Below are 20,359 nucleotides of genomic sequence, written 5' to 3' on the forward strand. Positions count from 1 at the left end.
CCCATGGTAGGTTCATTCAGAAAGTCAGGGGGATTGGGATACAGAATTGGCTGGCTGAAAGAAGACAGCGTGTGGTAGTGGTTGGAAAATATTCCGCCTGGAGGTCGGTGACCAGTGGTGTCCCGCAGGGATCTGTTCTGGGACCTCTGCTCTTTGTGCTTTTTATAAATGACTTGATTGAGGAAGTGGAAGGGTGGGTTAGTAGGTTTGCCGATGACACGAAGGTTGGTGGAGTTGTAGACAGTGTTGAAGGCTGTTACAGGTTACAACAGGACATTGACAGGATGCAGAGCTGGGCTGAGAAGTGGCAGATGGAGTTCAACCTTGATAAATGTGAAATGATTCATTTTGTAAGGTTGAATTTGAAAGCTGAATACAGTGTTAAAGGCAGGATTCTTGGAAGTGTGGAGGAACAGTGAGATCTTGGGGTCCACGTACATAGATCCTTCCCAAGTTGCCACCCAGGTTGATAGGGTTGTTAAGAAGGTGTATGGTGTGTTGGCTTTCATTAACAGGGGGATTGAGTTTCAGAGCTGCGAGGTTTTGCTGTAGCTTTATAAAACCCCATTTGGAGTATTGTGAGCAGTTTTGGGCCCTATATCTAAGGAAGGATGTGCTGGCCTTAGAAAGGGTCCAGAGGAGGTTCACAAAATTAGGCCAAATAATTGAGTGTCTTTAAGACAGAGATAGACAGGTTCTTGATTAATAAGGATATCAGGGGTTATGGGCAAAAGGCAGGACAATGGGGATGAGAAAATATCAGCCATGATTAAATGGCAGAGCAGACTCGATGGGCCGAGTGGCCTAATTCTGCTCCTATGTCTTATGGTCTTATGGTCTTAGACCACACTTGCGATATTGTGTCAAGTTCTGGTCGCCTCATTATAGGAAGGATGTGGATGCTTTGGAGAGGGTACAGAGGAGATTTACCAGGATGCTGCCTGGACTGGAGGGCATGTCTTATGAAGAAAGGTTGAGGGAGCTAGGGCTTTTCTCACTGGAGCGAAGAAGGCAGAGAGGTGACTTGATAGAGGTGTACAAGGTGATGAGAGGCATGGATAGAGTGGATAGCCAGAGACTTTTCCCCAGGGCGGAAGTGGCTGTCACGAGGGGACATAATTTTAAGGTGATTGGAGGAAGGTATAGGGGAGATGTCAGAGGTAGGTTCTTTACACAGAGAATGGTGGGTGTGTGGAATGCACTTCCAGCAGAAGTGGTGGAGTCAGAGTCATTAGGGACATTTAAGCAACTCTTAGACAGGCACATGGACAGCAGTAAATTGAAGTGGTGTAGGTTAGGTTAATCTTAGATTAGGATGAATGGTCGGCACAACATCGTGGGCGGAAGGGCCTGTACTGTGCTGTACTGTTCTATGTTCTACGTTCTATCCGTCTGAGACACCACCAATCAACGTGTCCCTTTCCTTTGTGAATACCGATGCAAAATACTAATTGAGGATCTCACCTACTTCCTCTGATTCTGCAACATAATTTCCCTCCTTTGTCCTTGAGTGGGTCAACTCTTTCTCTAGCTACCCTCTTGTTCCTATATACATAGAAAATGCCTTGGGATTCTCCTTAATCCTGTCTGCCAAGGACATTTTGTGACCTCTTTTTGCCCTCCTAACTCCCTGTTTGAGCGAGCTCTTTCTATTTTCCTTGTATCCTTCAACTGCTTCATGTTTTTTTTGTTGCCTTGACCTCATGTATGCATCCTTTTTCTTTTTGACTAGACTCACAATTTCCCTGGTCATCCATGGTTCCCGAATCCTGCCTTTCCTGTCTTCCCTTTTCATTGGCACGTGCCTGTCCTGCACTTCCATCAACTGCTCCTTAAAAGACGCCCACATGCCAAATGTGGATTTACCCTCAAACAACCTTTCCCAAACAACAGCCTCCAAATCCTGCCTAATCTGGTTGTAGTTAGCCTTCCCCCAATTTAGCCCATTAACCTGAGGACAACACTCGTCCTTTTCCATGAGTATCCGAAAGCTTACGGAATTGTGCTCACTGTTCGTCACATCTTCTCCCACTGCAACTTTGATGACCTGGCCAGGCTCGTTCCAGAGTACTAGGTCCAGTATAGCCACCTCGCTAATCAGACTCTCCACATATTGTTCCAAAAAACCGCCTTGGACACACTTAACAAATTCTTCACCATCCAGACCCCTAACCCTGAGGAATTTCCAGTCAATATGATGTAAATTAAACTCTCCCACTACAACAACTCTATTATTTCTACATCTATCCAGAATGTAATTACATATCAATTCTTCAATTTCCTGTGGGCTGTTGGGAGGCCTGTAGTACGCCCCCATCACAGTGACTGCCCCTTTCCTGTCTGAGTTCCACCCACAGTGCCTTGTTACTTGATTCTGCTATGGTGTCCTCCCTCTGCAGCCACTTCAATGTGGACTGAGCCCATCAGAATGGCCGGGCAGCGAACTTCGCCGCCATCACCGACATGACCCAGGTCCAGGGGGTGATCAACAGGATGCATGTCTCTCTACAAGAACCTATGGATAACAGGCCGCTCTATACAAACCGAAAGAGGTTCCACTCGATGAACATGCAGCTGATATGTAACCACCAGCTGAGCATCATTCACCTCTGCGCCCATTACCCGGGCAGTGGGTTTGTCTCTTGGGCAACATGGGTTATCCATTGCAGTCGTGGCTGATGACACCTATCTGGAGGCACAGACCTGAAGCACAGGATCGCTACAGAGACGTCCATGCAGCAACCAGGAGCATGATCGAGTGGTGCTTCAGCTTCCGTAAGGTGCGGTTCAGGTGCATGGACCACTCTGGAGGGGCCCTCCAGTATGATGCTGAGAGGGTTGCCCGCATTGTGGTGCCCTGCTGCGTCCTCCACAGCATCGTGCAGTAGAGGGGTGACGTGCTACAGGAGGAAGGTGAACGCCAGGCCTCATTCGACAAGGAGGTTGAGGGACATGGGCCCAGGCAGGCATGGGAGGCCACTTGGCGTGTGCACCAGGGCCCGTGCCTGCGTGGGTTTCCTCCGGGGGCTCCGGTTTGCTCCCACAAGTCCTGAAAGACGTGCTGTTAGATGAGTTGGACATTCTGAATTCTCCCTCTGTGACCCGAACTGGTGCCAGAATGTGGTGAAGAGGGGATTTTCACAGTAACTTCATTGCAATGTTAATAATAATCGCTTATTGTTACGGGTAGGCTTCAATTAAGTTACTGTGAAAAGCCCCTAGTTGCCACATTCCGGCGCCTGTTCGGGGAGGCTGTTACGGGAATCGAACCGTGCTGCTGGCCTGCTTTAAAAGCCAGCGATTTAGCCCAGTGTGCTAAATAGCCCCTATGAAGTTACTGTGAAAAGCCCCTAGTCGCCACATTCTGGCGCCTGTTCGGGGAGGCTGGTACAGGAATTGAACCGTGCTGCTGGCATTGTTCTGCATTACAAGCCAACTGTGCTATCGTGGGCAGCACGGCAGCACAGTGGTTAGCACTGTGGCTTCACAACGCCAGGATCCCAGGTTTAATTCCCCACTGGGTCACTGTGCGGAGTCTGCACATTCTCTCTGTGTCTGCGTGGGTTTCCTCCGGGTGCTCCGGTTTCCTCCCACAGTCCAAGGTTAGGTGGATTGGCCATGATAAATTGCCCTTAGTGTCCAACACGGTTAGGATGGGATATTGGGTTGTGGGGATAGGGTGGAAGTGAGGGCTTAAGTAGGTCGGTGCAGACCCGACGGGCCGAATGGCCTCCTTGTGCACTGTATGTTCTATGTTTAGCCCACTGTGCAAAAGCATCCCCTGGATTATAATGTAAGCCTCCTTGTGACAATAATAAAGATTATTATTATTAGGGTCTCTCTCTCTCTCTGATCTCTCTCCCCCTCGTAATCTTCCCCCCTCGTGATCTCTCTCCCCCTCGTGATCTCTCTCCCCCTCGTGATCTCTCTCCCCCTCGTGATCTCTCTCCCCCTCGTGATCTCTCTCTCCCTCGTGATCTCTCTCCCCCTCGTGATCTCTCTCCCCCTCGTGATCTCTCTCCCCCTCATGATCTCTCTCCCCCTCGTGATCTCTCTCCCCCTCGTGATCTCTCTCCCCCTCGTGATCTCTCTCCCCCTCGTGATCTCTCTCTCCCTCGTGATCTCTCTCCCCCTCGTGATCTCTCTCCCCCTCGTGATCTCTCTCCCCCTTGTGATCTCTCTCCCCCTCGTGATCTCTCTCCCCCTCGTGATCTCTCTCCCCCTCGTTATCTCTCTCCCCCTCGTGATCTCTTTCCCTCATGATCTCTCTCCCCCTCGTAATCTCTCTCCCCCTCGTGATCTCTCTCCCCCTCGTGATCTCTCTCTCCCTCGTGATCTCTCTCCCCCTCGTGATCTCTCTCCCCCTCGTGATCTCTCTCCCCCTCGTGATCTCTCTCCTCCTCGTGGTCTGTCTCCCCCTCGTGGTCTGTCTCCTCCTCGTGATCTCTCTCCCCCTCGTGATCTCTCTCCCCCTCGTGGTCTGTCTCCCCCTCGTGGTCTGTCTCCTCCTCGTGGTCTCTCTCCCCCTCGTGGTCTGTCTCCCCCTCGTGGTCTGTCTCCTCCTCGTGGTCTCTCTCCCCCTCGTGATCTCTCTCCCCCTCATGATCTCTTTCCCTCATGATCTCTCTCCCCCTCGTGATCTCTCTCCCCCTCGTGGGCTCTCTCCCCCTCGTGATCTCTCTCCCCCTCGTGATCTCTCTCTCCCTCGTAGTCTGTCTCCCCCTCGTGGTCTGTCTCCTCCTCGTGATCTCTCTCCCCCTCGTGATCTCTCTCCCCCTCGTGGTCTGTCTCCCCCTCGTGGTCTGTCTCCTCCTCGTGGTCTCTCTCCCCCTCGTGGTCTGTCTCCCCCTCGTGGTCTGTCTCCTCCTCGTGGTCTCTCTCCCCCTCGTGATCTCTCTCCCCCTCATGATCTCTTTCCCTCATGATCTCTCTCCCCCTCGTGATCTCTCTCCCCCTCATGGGCTCTCTCCCCCTCGTGATCTCTCTCCCCCTCGTGATCTCTCTCTCCCTCGTAGTCTGTCTCCCCCTCGTGGTCTGTCTCCCCCTCGTGATCTCTCTCTCCCTCGTGGTCTGTCTCCCCCTCGTGGTCTGTCTCCCCCTTGTGGTCTGTCTCCCCCTCGTGGTCTGTCTCCCCCTCGTGGTCTGTCTCCCCCTCGTAGTCTGTCTGCCCCTCGTGGTCTGTCTCCCCCTCGTGATCTCTCTCTCCCTCGTGGTCTGTCTCCCCCTCGTGGTCTGTCTCCCCCTCGTGGTCTGTCTCCCCCTCGTGGTCTGTCTCCCCCTCGTAGTCTGTCTGCCCCTCGTGGTCTGTCTCCCCCTCGTGATCTCTCTCTCCCTCGTGGTCTGTCTCCCCCTCGTGGTCTGTCTCCCCCTCGTGGTCTGTCTCCCCCTCGTGGTCTGTCTCCCCCTCGTGATCTCTCTCTCCCTCGTGATCTCTCTCTCCCTCGTGGTCTGTCTCCCCCTCGTGATCTCTCTCCCCCTCGTGATCTCTCTCTCCCTCGTGGTCTGTCTCCCCCTCGTGGTCTGTCTCCCCCTCGTGGGCTCTCCCTTGTAATGTTTGGCTGGCACTCAGGGAAGGAGACCTCCTGTTGGAGCCAAGGTTGACCTTTATTGGAGCGTCAGTGACTCTGACGAGGCCAACATGCGCTGCAGCTTCCAAATTGTCCTTGAGAGGTTGGTGAGCTTCCTCCTCCTTCCCTGCCGTGTTGGTGAATCAATCAGAGTAAAACAATATTAGACTCACCTCCAGAGGTTATAGAAGAGCAGAGGGATATTGAGACCCAGTGTCAGCCATTCCTGTGCGCACAGGAACATTATACAGAACAATCCGTGGATGGAATATTCCGGAAACACCAGCTACATCACAAAAGAAAACGAGTGGTTAACACAAGAGCTTGACAATAACAAACTTTTCCCATTGACTTTGCCAAGAGGTATTCCCCATAGAAATCCATCAGCAATGATGCCAATGAAAGAAAAGACAATGGAACTTAAAACTTTTACTGGAACAAACCAACTAAAGATAATAAACATTAGTTAACAGGTGAATGATATTTCAAATTAAAAGTTAGATTTCACTTCAATTGTCGATGCAACAAAGATATGCCTCACAGAGTTATAATGACAAAGTCAGAGATGCCAGACAATGCTTGGAATGCGAGCATTTGCAGGGAATTAAGTCTTTACAGATGCAGAGAGAGAGGAAACCCCAGGTTAAAGAGGTGGATTGTCTCAAGCCAGGACAGTTGGTAGGATTTTGCAAGTCCAGGCCAGATGGTGGGGGGGTGAATGTAATGCGACATGAATCCAAGGTCCCGGTTGAGGCCGTACTCATGCGGGCGGAACTTAGCTATAAGTTCCAGCTCGGCGATACTGCGCTGTCGCGTGTCCTGAAGGCCGCCTTGGAGAACGCTTACCCGGAGATCAGAGGCTGAATGCCTTTGACTGCTGAAGTGTTCCCCGACTAGAAGGGAACATTCCTGCCTGGTGATTGTCGCACGATGCCCGTTCATCTGTTGTCGCAGCGTCTGCATTGTCTCATCAATGTACCACGCTTCAGGACATCCTTTCCTGCAGCTTATGAGGTAGACAACGTTGGCCGAGTCGCACGAGTATGTACCGCGTACCTGGTGGGTGGTGTTCTCACGTGTAATGGTGGTACCCATGTCAATGATCTGGCACGTCTTGCAGAGATTCACCTGAAGAAGGAGCTGTGCTCCGAAAGCTCGTGTTTGAAACAAACCTGTTGGACTTTAACCTGGTGTTGTAAGACATCTTACTGTGCTCACCCCAATCCAACGCCGGCATCTCCACATCATAGTTAGAAGGATTCACATAATAATTTCAAATCCCCATCATCAGCTCAGATCCCTTTCCCAACACCAAAATGTACAGGCCTGAGGCCTGCAGTCATTATACTTTCTAATTCTCTACTTTGCATTTTATTTCTGCTCTGCTTTGATTTTAAACCTGGAATGAATATATTAAAGTCATTTTTTATTTAATTTTAGTTGGTAGACATTGATCTGAACCCACCCTGTGCTTTGATTCATTAATCAGTAGTGACCTGTTTTCCTAGACCTTGTTTTTTGGCTGAAGTGCCAGGCAGCTGGGGTTTAGACGTGTGTGGGGAGGGGGGGGGGGGGGGGGGGGGCAGGGACACACTGCCTCCTCGTGCTGTCGGGGGGGGGGGGGACAGCTTCCTCGTGCCCGGGGGGGGGGGGGGGGGGGGGGGGAGGTGGCATGGCTTCCTCATGCTGTTCGGGAGGGGGCAGCTTCCTCATGGTCCCCGGGGGCGGGGGAGGGGGCAGCTCCCTCATGCTGTGGGGGGGGGGACAGCTTCCCCCCATCCCACCAGACAAGAAGCCCCCCCCCCCCCCCCCGCCCCCGCCACACGAGGAGCACCACCCCTCCCACCAGGGGTGGTGGAGGATGATCCTCTCAGGAGAATTGAGAGAACATTGAGAGGAAACAGAATCGGGCATGCAAGCTGTGGTGAAGGGTATGGTTACCGAAGCTCTGGCCCTGGACAAGGTGGAAAGACGACCGGAAACTGAGGAAGAAACAATCAAGGAGCTGGAAAGGGCTGAAACAGACCAGGGCACCCGGATTGCCGTCCTGGAAAAGGAGGTGGCAAGGCCGGGCTTAACGCAAGGGAACAGTCAAGGACCAGGTTAACTATGTGGCCCAAATGCTGGGCAACCTGGTGGGAAGGGGCTGCTTCCCAAACCCACCAGAAATCGACAGGGCACATTTGTCACTTCGCCCAAAGCCCAAAACCGGGGAACAGCCGAGGGCAATAATTGCCACGGTGCACCGATACCAGGACTGGGAGCAAATCCTGCCCTAGGCCAGACTAACCAGAAACTATAACTGGGAAGGCCACTGGATCCAGATTGATCAGGACATTGGTGCCGACCTGGCCAAGCGCGGGCTGAATTTAACAAGGCTAAGGCCATGCTGTACAGAAACGGCGTGAGATTGGGGATTCTGGACCCAGCCAAGCTCTGAGTAACAAGACAAGGAGCATTTCTTCCCACCTCCTGTGGACGCAGACTGGAAAAGCGGCAGCAGAGATCGCAATAAGGAGACGCTTAATGCTTTGTGTTTATTTTTACATTCTGTAAAATACAGCCACGTGTGAACCATCACCACAGCAACTATGTTGCGCGGCAGTTTACTGCTTCGTTCTGGGGCTGACAGCAGAAAGAGAGGGAGGTATGAACGAGCACAGCAAAACGCAGGAGAAGGTGAGGGGATGGCGGACAGGGAGCCCAGGGATTGGGCGATGGGACATCTAACCCCGGAGGGGGCCACCAGGCTGGTGAGGTAGCTAGCACCGGGAAGCGTGCAGTAGAGAGGGGCCCCGGCACGTCTCCTGAAAGGGGGAAAGGGCCTCACGGGAGGGGGAAGAGGGGGAAAACACCGGGTATAGGGGACAATTAGGGGAAGAAAGAGGGGGAAAGGGGGTAGTAGCTGTAGGGTAGAGAGGAAAGAAGGCTGGGGGGGGAAGAAACTACAAGGGAGTGATAGGTAAATAAAGATTGAGGGCATTAGACTGGCTATAACAGGCCACGTGGCGACTGGGAACAAAATGGCGCGGCAAGCAAACACTTGAGAGGGTCCCTGAACAAATGGAAACGCTGGAGCGCAGGGGCCTGACCTCATGGTCAGAAGAGTGGCTGCGGCCATCTTGGACGGCCCCCTAACAAAGGGATACCCCGGAGCGCAGGGGCACATCCACAAGGTAAGTATGGTTGATCCCGCAGGAACAGGGGCCTAAAATCCCCCCATTAGGATAGTCACCTGGAACGTCGGGGGGCTCAACGGCCCAGTGAAGAGATCCAGAGTCTTCGCCCACCTGAGAAGTATGAAAGCCGACATAGTCTTCCTCCTAAAGACTCACCTGATGGAGAAGAACTGACTGTGGGTAAGGAAGGGCTGGGTGGGACACACTTACCATTCCTGTTACGGGACGAGGGCCAGGGGGGCAGCCATACTGCTCAATAAGAGGATGATGTTCACGGTGACGAGGACAGTTAGGGATCAGGGGGTCAGCATTGTCCTGGATGGGGCACCGGTAGTCCTGGTGAATGTGTACACCCCCAACTGGGACAACGCGGAGTTTGTAAAGAAGACCATGGCAGAAATCCCTGACGTAGACACCCACCAACTGATCATGGGTGGTGGTGGTGTTGGGGGGGGGGGGGGCATGGGCATGTGGGGGGGGGGGGGGGGGGGGGGGTGACTTTAACTGTGTACAGGGCCCAATGATGGACAGGTCGAATCCCAAAACGGGAAAGACCTCCAACATGGTGAAAGAACTGAGTCTATTTATGGAGCAGATGGGGGCGGTGGACCCACGGTGATTCACCCTCCCAGGGGAGAAGGTGGGGGCGGTGGACCCACGGTGATTCACCCTCCCAGGGGAGCAGATGGGGGCGGTGGACCCACGGTGATTCACCCTCCCAGGGGAGAAGGTGGGGGCGGTGGACCCACGGTGATTCACCCTCCCAGGGGAGAAGGTGGGGGCGGTGGACCCACGGTGATTCACCCTCCCAGGGGAGAAGGTGGGGGCGGTGGACCCACGGTGATTCACCCTCCCGGGGGAGAAGGTGGGGGCGGTGGACCCACGGTGATTCACCCTCCCAGGGGAGAAGGTGGGGGCGGTGGACCCACGGTGATTCACCCTCCCAGGGGAGAAGGTGGGGGCGGTGGACCCACGGTGATTCACCCTCCCAGGGGAGAAGGTGGGGGCGGTGGACCCACGGTGATTCACCCTCCCAGGGGAGAAGGTGGGGGCGGTGGACCCACGGTGATTCACCCTCCCAGGGGAGAAGGTGGGGGCGGTGGACCCACGGTGATTCACCCTCCCAGGGGAGAAGGTGGGGGCGGTGGACCCACGGTGATTCACCCTCCCAGGGGAGAAGGTGGGGGCGGTGGACCCACGGTGATTCACCCTCCCAGGGGAGAAGGTGGGGGCGGTGGACCCACGGTGATTCACCCTCCCAGGGGAGAAGGTGGGGGCGGTGGACCCACGGTGATTCACCCTCCCAGGGGAGAAGGTGGGGGCGGTGGACCCACGGTGATTCACCCTCCCAGGGGAGAAGGTGTTCTCCTTCTCTCAAGTGTATAACGTCTATTCACGGATTGACTTCTTTGTAGTGGGAAAATCGGTGTTACCAGGGCTAGTAAGAGCGAAATATTCCCCGATCGTAATCTCCGACCACGCTCCACATTATATGGATGTGAGGTTGGAGACGGGCTGTGCCCAACGCCCCCCATGGAGGATGGACACGGACCTCCTGGTCGACAAGGCTTTATGCAAGAAAATATCACAGGCCATAGACGAGTATATTACTAATAACCAGAATGGGGAGGTCTCACCCTCCACCCTCTGGGAGGCGCTGAAGGCTGTGATCAAGTGGAATATTATTGCTAACAAAGCACAAAGAGAAGAGAGGGCGGCTAGGCAAGAGCTGGTCAACTCCATACTGGGGTAGACCGGCGATACTCCGAGGCCCCAACCATGGAGCTCCTGACGGAGACTTCATTGCGGTGTTAATGTAAGCCGACTTGTGACAATAAACATTATTTTAAAAAATTTAAAAATAAAAAGCCAGTCATGGGGCTGACAGGAAACGGGGCCTGGAAGCATCGCTGGAACTGGGAGAGATCATGGAGAGTATTAGCTCCATGGAGACGGGGAAGGCGCCAGGCCCAGACGGTTTGCCAGCGTCAGTGGCCCACACCTGCAGTAGATGTTAAGGGGCACACTGCCACATACCCTAGCACAAGCCTCAATCTCACTGATACCCAAGAAAGACAAAGACCCAACAGAATGTGGTTCCTACAGACCCATCTCGATGCTAAACTTCAACCCAAAAATACCGGCCAAGATCCTGGCCAAAAGGCAAGAGGACTGCATTCCACAGGTGGTAGCAGAAGGCCAGACGAGCTTTGTCAAAGGTAGACAGCGAACATTGAACATCAGGCGCCTGCTGAACGTGATCATGACCCCACCCAGGGAGAGAGCACCTGAGGTGATTGTCTCCCTGGACACAGAAAAGGCCTTCGACAGAGTTGAGTGGAAGTGTGCCATAGAGGTACTGGAGTGGTTTGGGCTTGGAACAGGGTTCACCTCCTGGATGAAACTCCTATAAAACACTCCCATGGCAAGCGTATGGATGAATACCACCAGCTCTAAGTACTTCCAGCTGCACAGAGGCACAAGGCAGGGATGTCTGTTATCCCCACTGCTCGAGGGGGACTGTGCAGCAGCGGATCCTGCTCCAGAGGAACAGGAGCCAGCCGGTGAGGATGGAGAACCAGCCCAACAGGCTGAGGAGGAGGTGATGGAAAGGGGGTGCCGATGAAGCCTCGAGTGTCATTCAAGGACCTGCCTGACCAGACATGCCATTGAAGACTCCAGCTGGGCAGAGAAACAGTGCAACATATCTTCCAGATCATAGTGCAGCTGACACTGCAGGGATATGGGGAGGACGCCCATATAGAGCAGGGCAACCACTTCCGGTCACCCTGAACTTCTACGCCACAGGGTCCTTCCAGGCGCCTACTGGGGATCTGTCAGAGTTCTCCCAGAGCTCCATGCGCACCGTTATGGAGGCCCCTATCTCTGTAAGTTTCCGTTGACCTTCGTTCTGTTTGGGCAGTGCCCATATCAAGTACAACTCCTTTAAGATTGTCCCTGAGCTTATTTCCTTTAGTTTCATTGTTTGACTGCAGGTTGTATGAGCTGCTGCTCCTGCTGATGACTGCAGATGCCTGGAGGCTGCTGTTGCTGCCCTTCGGTGTACTTGCTGCTACTCTGCTGTTTGCCTGCTGCCTCTTCCCCTTGGACTTGCCTGCTGCTTTCTGGATTAAAGGATTAAAGGCAGCTGCCTTTCGGACTCTTTTACCTGGAGTGAGGCGAGGGGACAGTTTTGGTGGATCTGCTAGCAGGCTGAAGATGCAGGAGGGCTTGCAGGTTGTAGGTGTCCTTGGAACGCCTGTTTTAAGTGTTGACTTTTGACTGTATACCTGTGGGTCACCCTTAATACCCCCTGTGTTCCTGTGGCCCGGTCCCTGGACAGGATGGTGATGGAAGAATTGATGGCGATAGTGCAGGGAAGGAGGGGCAATGGTCCGGCTCAATTGCACAGCCCGGAAGTTGCGTCAGGACACTTTCTTTTTTTAAATGTATTTTAGTCCAGACATATTCAAAAGTACAAAAGTATAAATAAATCGAAAAACATTTTCCACACCTCACAGTTCACAGTTTGTGCTATTTTCTCTCCTTTTCACCCCATCCTTCACCGGGCAACAAGAGAGACGAAGGCCACAACATCAGCCCTCCTCCCCTCCATCAGCTCCGGCATTTCCAATACCCCAAATCTCACCATCATTGGGTCCGGTCCGGCTTCTACCCCCATAATCATTGACAGCATCCCAAATACCCCCTCTCAGTATCTCTCCAACTTCTTACAGCCCCAGAACATATCCACGTGATTAGCTGGTCCTCGCCCAAACTCCTCACCCTCGTCTTCCACCCCCTGGAAGAACCCACTCATCCTCGCCTGAGTCATTTACATCCTGTGCACCACCTTAAACTGTATCAAACTCATCTTCATGCACGAGGGGGTCAAATTCACCCTGCGCAGTGCCTCACTCCACACCTATCTTCCCCCCCAGCTCCACCATCCATTTCCCCTTAATCCTCACCACCTGCTCCCCCAGCCACCCATATATATCTCCAATCCTACCTTCCCCTTCCACATCCGGGAGCAGCAACCGCTCCAACAGGAGATACTCCGACAGCTTGGGAAACCCTCTCCATCCACGCAAAGCCCCTCACTTGCATAGACTTGAACTCGCTTCCCTTCGCCAGCTCCACCCTCTCCTGCAGCTCTGCCAGACTTGCAAACCTCTCCTCCAGGTATAGATCCCTTGCCCTCACCAGTTCCACCTCCCTCCACTTCCTATGCATGCCATCCGTCTCCCCCCAGCTTATACCCATGGATCCCACACAGCGGTACCTTCACCGACTTCCCCTCCATCCTAAAGTGTCTCCTCAACTGGTTGCACACCCTAATTGTGGACTGTACCACCAGGCTCTCCGTGTACCTCCTCAATGCCAGCGGTAGTGCCCCCGTCACCATGACACTCTGGCTGGAACCCCTATAGGACTCCCCCTCCATCCTAACCCCTCTCCTTCCCACATTCGCCGCCCAATAATAGTGCAGCAGATTCAGTAATGCCAACTCCCCCCTTTCTACCTTTGCATCTGTAGCAGGGCCCTCTTCACCTCTCCCATATAAACCTCCCTCCCACATCAGCTCCAAAATCACTGCATCTAGTTTCCGGAAAATGACCTTCGGATTGAAGAACAGGGGGGTCTGGAATAATTGGTGGAACATTAATTTTTACCACCTTGACTCTCCCCATCTGTGTCAGGTGTAACGTACCCCATATCCGAAAGCACTCTCTAACCTCCTCCGCCAACTTTATTACGTTCCATTTGTGCACCGTCGCATACTCCCCCGTCACCTGAACCCCCCAAATACCTGAACCTATCGTTGGCTACCAGAATTGGTAACACCCCCAGATTAGCTCCCCTACCCGCCTCATTCACCGGAAAGACCTCACTCTTTCCGACATTCAGTTTCTAGCCCACGAAGGCCCCGAACCTCTCTAGTATGGTTGTAATTCTCCCCAATCTCTCCAGTGGGTCTAGTACCAACAGCAGCAGGTTGTCTGCATACAGTGATACCCGGTGTTCTCTACTCCCCCTCACAATCCCCTGCCCCACTACTGACCCCCTGAGGACCATCGCCAAGGGCTCTATCGCCAGCATGAACAGCGGCAATGGACACCCCTGCCTCGTACCCCTGTACAGCCCAAAGCTCTGTGAACTTATCTCGTTAGGCCGTATGCTCGCCACCAGGCCCACGTACAGCAGACGCACCTACACCACAAACTTCGGCCCAAACCCAAACCTTCCTCGAATAGGTGCCGCCATCCACCCAGTCGAAATCCTTCTCCGCCTCCATAGAGACCACTACCTCCGGTACCCGTCCCTCCAATGGGGTCATGATTACATTTAGTAACAGCCTGATGTTACTGGGAAGTTGCCCTTCACAAAACCCACCTGATCATCTACAACCACCCCCGGAACACATCCATCCATCCCCCTCGCCACTAGCATAGCCAACACTTTCACATCTATATTTAACAGTGATATGGACCTCTATAAACAATATAGCAGATCTTTCCCCTTCTTCGGGATTAGCATGATCATTGCCTGGGTCAGTGTCTCTGGCAGCTCTCCAGCACCTCGCTAAACATCCCCAATAGATGTGGTACCAGCTCCGTTGCGAACTCCTTATACAATTCTGCTGGGTAATCGTCTGGCCTAGGGAGCCTTCTTCGACTTCATCCCTTTTATAATATCCATCACCTCTCTTCACCCTAAAGGCTCCTCCAGCGCCTGCCTCCTCTTCTCGTCCAGCCGTGCGCAGCATGGTAGCACAGTGGTTAGCACAGTTGCTTCACAGCTCCAGGGGCCCAAGTTCAATTCCCCACTGGGTCACTGTCTGTGCGGAGTCTGCACATTCTCCCCGTGTCTGCCTGGGTTTCCTCCGGGTGCTCCGGTTTCCTCCCACAGTCCAAAGATGTGCAGATTAGTTGGATTGACCATGATAAATTACCCTTAGTGTCCAAAAGGTTAGATGGGGTTACTGGGTTACGGGGAGGGTAGAGGTGTGGGCTTATGTAGGGTGATCTTTTCATGGGCCTGTGCAGACTCGATGGGCCAAATGGCCTCCTTCTATGATCTATGATTTATCTTTACAGCCTCCGACACTACCTCCCCCTTCCCTGTGTACTCTCAGGATTTTCTGAGACTCAACCTGCCTCTGTAACTGATGGGCTAGCTCAGCTCGCCTTCTCTCCATATTCGTACTGCACCCCCCCCCCCCCCCCCCCCCGCCCTGCATAGCTGCCCCACTGCCTCCCCTATCGTCAGCCTATCAAACTGCCCCTGTAACCTCTTTCTCTCCCCTCCTTGGTGGGGGCCCTCAAATATTTCCTGTCCACCTTGACTATCTCATCCAACAATCCTCCAAAGTCCTCCCTCCTCCTCCTGTCTGTGCACCTTGAACAAGATCACTTCCCCTTCAACCACCGCCATCAACGCCTCCCAAAATGTGGTCGCGATACCTCCTCATTTTGAATCAACTCCACATAGTCTCTGATCACCGACCGCACCTTCTGACAGAGCCCCTTGTCTGCTGGAAGCCCCATCCCGGCCTCTGCTCCTGCTGCGACTAAGCCTGCCCTCCAGCCAGTTCACCACATGTTCTGAGGTCACAATTTCCACAAACACCGCCCCCACCACCCGCCTCACTACCAAAAAGTCAATTCTAGAGTATACCATATGCACGAGCAAGAAGAAGGAGTACTCCCTCTCCTCCGGGTTCCTAAACCTCCACGGATCCATCATGCCACCCTTTTCATAAACTCCCCCAGCCCTTTCACCATCCTCAACCTTCCTATTGACTTAGGGCTCGATCTATCCACCCTCAGTTCCAGCACACAGTTAAAATCAACCACCATAATCAACTGATGCATGTCCAGGTCCAGGAATAGTTTCCAGCAAACCCCATGTTGTCCCAATTCGGCACATAAACATTCACTAGCACCACCGGCGTTCCCTCCAACACCACGCTCACTATCATGTATCTCTCCCCTGGATCCCGCACGACTGTCACACCTACAAACTCGGTAATTTTTCTCAGCAGAGTGGCCACTCCCCACCGCCCATTCAAGATTCATGACCCCATTCCTACTCCAAAACCGCCATGTTGCGTTCCCCCCTCCCACTCTCCTCCTCTCCGACAGCCATCTCCCCAACCTCACATCTCTTCACCAGCATTACCTGCCAGTGTGGTAGCGCCTGCCCGAAGACCCCTCCTATCTACCCCTCCACCCCTCCTCTCATCTTCTCCTCTTTAGGGGCCTGTGCTCCCTATCCACCTCTGGGGCCTTGTCCAGCACTCCTTCCACCACCAGTCACGGCAGCGTCCTTGAGACATATCAAAGAGCGTAGAATATACAGTGCAGAAGGAGGCCAATCGGCCCATCCAGTCTGCACCAGCCCTTGGAAAGGAAACCTTACCTAAGCCCACGCCTCCACCCTATCCCCGTAACCCAGTAACCCCACCTAAACTTTTTGGACACAAAGGGCAATTTAGCATGGCCAATCCACCTAACCTACACAACTTTGGACTGTGGGAGGAAACCGGAGCACCCGGAGGAAACCCACGCAGACATGGGGAGAACGTGCAGACTCCACACAGATAGTGACCCAAGCCGAGAAGCAAACCTGGGACCCTGGTGCTGTGAAGCCACAGTGATAGCCACTGTGCTACCTTGCCCACCCCCGAAGCACTCGTGCCTTCCACGCCTTCAGGCAGGCCAACTGCAGGTTCTGTCCTCTGGATCTGTTCATCTGGTCCTCTACCTTTGCTCTTACCGATTTGTGAAGCTCCCGCAGGAGTCCCACCTCCATCTCCAATGCCACCACACGATCACTATTGTCAGATATCACCCTCTCCATCTCCCGTAAACAGGGGCTGTTTAGCTCACAGGGCTAATCGCTGGCTTTGAAAGCAGACCAAGGCAAGCCAGCAGCACGGTTCGATTCCCGTAACAGCCTCCCCGAACAGGCGCCGGAATGTGGCGACTAGGGGCTTTTCACAGTAACTTCATTTGAAGCCTACTCGTGACAATAAGCGATTTTCATTTTTCATTTCATCTACAACCCCTGTGCCTCCAAGTACTTCTCAACTCTCTCCATGAGCTTTTCAGGGGGGCAGCCGCTCCTTTGATCGGTCTTCCTGCATCTCATCTCTTTGTTAGTGGACCTCCTCTCTGACAAACACCATCAGCTGCTCCATCAGGGGTTTTCCAGCAAGCCACAGCCCTTCCCCCTCTACCACCTCTCCAACTGTTGCTGTGCCACAGGTCACTTCCAATTCCTTGGCCGGGTCTTTAACCTTCTTCTGCCGGGACTCAACCAGCAGACATGCCACTCCTGGGGGGAGGGAACTTCTCCTCCACAACTTCAGCTATACTTTCCCGTCAAATTTCTCCCGTTTTCGGGTAAAAAGAGCTCAAATCCACGCCTTCAAGCCGGAGCTGCCCTGTGAGCGACCACTCACTCCATGGCTGCCACCAGAAGTGGGGTCAAGAGACTTTCATGGACTACCAGTGACCTTTTGTGTTCAGTAGCCATCTGCTGCTCCCATTCTGGTAGCTGTGCAGGTCGATGGTGTTCCTAGTTTCATTTATGCACTGTTGGGTCTGTTTGCCCGGGGTGGGGGAGGGGAATTGTATGAGGGGTACCATGTTACTACAGTTTATTTTTTAGCCAGTTGATATTGGAGGGTTTGTCTTCCTGTTTTTTTTTACTACTCGTTCTGCATTTTGTTCTGTTGTTTCCTACGATGATGACCCATGTTTTATGCTTACTCGGTGCCAAGTGATTGGTGTCCTCATTGTATTGTCTTTTGTATTTTTGATACTATCAATAAATCAAAATATTTGCAGGTTGTGTTTGCTGCATTGCTCCTGCTGGTGGCTGTAGATGCCTGGAGGCTGCTGTTGCTGTTTCCTTCCTTTTCTGTAGCCGGAAAAAAGGACAATTATTTCTAAGATATCTGGGTTCTGGAACATTGGGCTCAGGGGAATATGTGAGTCCAGAAGGCAATCCAATTTGAAGCAAGAAGATTCTACAGGACCTGGTGCATGATATCGATCTAATTGGGCCATCTAACGATACCGTTGAAGAAATGCTTCGCAGATTTACTGATGCTTTTTTTGCTGGAGTGGTGAGTGCTGCATGTAGACAATGGATGAATAGACATTGCGCGGCAATCGCTAGGCAGGAATGTTCCCTTCCAGTCGGGGAACACGTCAGTGGTCAAGTGCATTCAGCTTCTGATCTTCGGGTAAGCGTTCTCCAAGGCGGCCTTCAGGGTGCGCGAAGACGCAGAATCGCCAAGCTGAAACTTTAAGCAGAGGACTGCTTGAAACAGCCTGCCTGTCAGGACAATGCGTTCCCAGGCTTTGCATTTTGGAGAGGAGAAACCAGACTCCTCGGCACCTAGTGGGTCTTACAGACTAGCTTTGGAGGGGGGCAGTTCAACTGGGTAGCTATCAACCACTGGGTTGGCCAAGGACAGTGTTCTGCCTGACAATGGGCAGTGACTGGTTCCTGTGTGATGTGATGCTTTCTCAGAGAACTGGGTAGAAGTGTTCAGACCTTGGAAGTTAAAGGAACTCTATCGCACTCCCTCCTGCTTGTTGAAGTGAAAGGACTGATCCATTGCTCTCAAAATAGTGAACCTGAACAGGGTTCGATTCCCAGCTTGGGTCACTGTCTGTGTGGAGTCTGCATGTTCTCCCTGTGTCTGCGTGGGTTTCCTCCGGGTGCTCCGGTTTCCTCCCACAAGTCCCGAAAGACGTGTTTGTTAGGTGAATTGGACATTCTGAATTCCCCCTCAGTGTACCCGAACAGGGTGTGGCAACTAGGGGGTTCTCACAGTAACTTCACTGCAGTGCCTGCTTGTAACATTAATAAAGATTGTTATTAAAAATGATGCTGAGTCTTTATAGAAGGTAGACAACCCTGCGCAGAGTAAACCATCCCAACACTAGAGGGAAGAAGTATCAAAACGAAAGCCAGAACTCGAAAGACATTGACGAGAAGTCATCCCAGTGCAGGAAAGAACCTGATCCTTTGATGTTTGTTGGTATTTTGTGTGTGTGTGTGTAGAGAATAGGGCGAGTTAGAAGGAGGGGGTGGGTTGGGAAAGGGGTAATAGATAGTCAGTTACATTCTCTGTACATTTAATTATAACGCTCTACATAATAAAAGGTTACTTGGATGTTATAGTTACAAACCTAGTGACTAGTTTATTGGGTTCAATCAAGGACTTTGGGTATTTTAAATAAAATCTAATTTCACCTGTACTGTGAGTCTGGGTGCAGTGGGGCTGGAGTTGACTGCGTACTAGCCCAGGGGGTTGTAACAGAGACCAGAGAGAATATTATGGATAAATAAATGACTGGATCTGCATACAGAGCTTCCCAAACTGGTGCTAACTATACTCTCCACCAACCAATGCTCCCAGTAACATTGCAAATCCTGTTGCCATGGGGACATACTGATGTTGCTATTAGCAATTTCTGCGTGACTCCAAGATTATACCAAACTCTTTATTTTCCAATCATCAAAGTACAGGACACTGGCTAGTAGTGAAAGCAGAGACCTTTGACAGGTTTACCTGTGGCTGCATTGTGCTGCCTGACACACGACACAAACAGGCCTGTCAGTCACAAACCCTGTCAGCAACATCTACCTAAACCCTCTCTCTCTCCCTTTCCTAATACAACAATGATTAATCCTCCTCTCATCTCTCCTCCTTTGTTCCTCTGAGGTTTCAACTAACCCAACTACATCCCCACTGAAATCAGAATTCATCACCACATACTGCAGAATTCCTCATCTCCATCACTCTGTCATCCCCCAGATACAGAGTAAAGCTCTCTCTACACTATCCCCATCAAACACTCCCAGGGCAGGTACAGCACGGGGTTAGATACAGAGTAAAGCTCTCTCTACACTATCCCCATCAAACACTCCCAGGACAGCTACAGCACGGGGTTAGATACAGAGTAAAGCTCCCTCTACACTGTCCCCATCAAACACTCCCAGGACAGGTACAGCATGGGGTTAGATACAGAGTAAAGCTCCCTCTACACTGTCCCCATCAAACACTCCCAGGACAGGTACAGCACGGGGTTAGATACAGAGTAAAGCTCTCTCTACACTATCCCCATCAAACACTCCCAGGACAGCTACAGCACGGGGTTAGATACAGAGTAAAGCTCCCTCTACACTGTCCCCATCAAACACTCCCAGGACAGGTACAGCATGGGGTTAGATACAGAGTAAAGCTCCCTCTACACTGTCCCCATCAAACACTCCCAGCACAGGTACAGCACGGGGTTAGATACAGAGTAAAGCTCCCTCTACACTGTCCCCATCAAACACTCCCAGGACAGGTACAGCACGGGGTTAGATACAGAGTAAAGCTCCCTCTACACTGTCCCCATCAAACACTCCCCGGACAGGTACAGCACGGGGTTAGATACAGAGTAAAGCTCCCTCTACACTGTCCCCATCAAACACTCCCAGGACAGGTACAGCACGGGGTTAGATACAGGGTAAAGCTCCCTCTACACTGTCCCCATCAAACACTCCCAGGACAGGTACAGCACGGGGTCCGATACAGAGTCA

General features: G+C 52.5%; 1 protein-coding gene across 1 annotated transcript in view; it reads right to left on the reverse strand.

The window, feature by feature from the left end:
* cnih3 (cornichon family AMPA receptor auxiliary protein 3) overlaps positions 1 to 20,359 on the reverse strand; it is an 83,735-nt gene that overhangs the window by 22,881 nt on the left and 40,495 nt on the right. Inside the window, exon 4 of the mRNA XM_038798915.1 lies at positions 5,741 to 5,853. Coding sequence (XP_038654843.1) covers positions 5,741 to 5,853 — 113 coding nt within the window. The remainder of the gene's footprint in view (positions 1 to 5,740; positions 5,854 to 20,359) is intronic.

Source organism: Scyliorhinus canicula, chromosome 6, assembly GCF_902713615.1.
Source record: "Scyliorhinus canicula chromosome 6, sScyCan1.1, whole genome shotgun sequence".
Classification (NCBI taxonomy): Eukaryota; Metazoa; Chordata; class Chondrichthyes; order Carcharhiniformes; family Scyliorhinidae; genus Scyliorhinus; species Scyliorhinus canicula.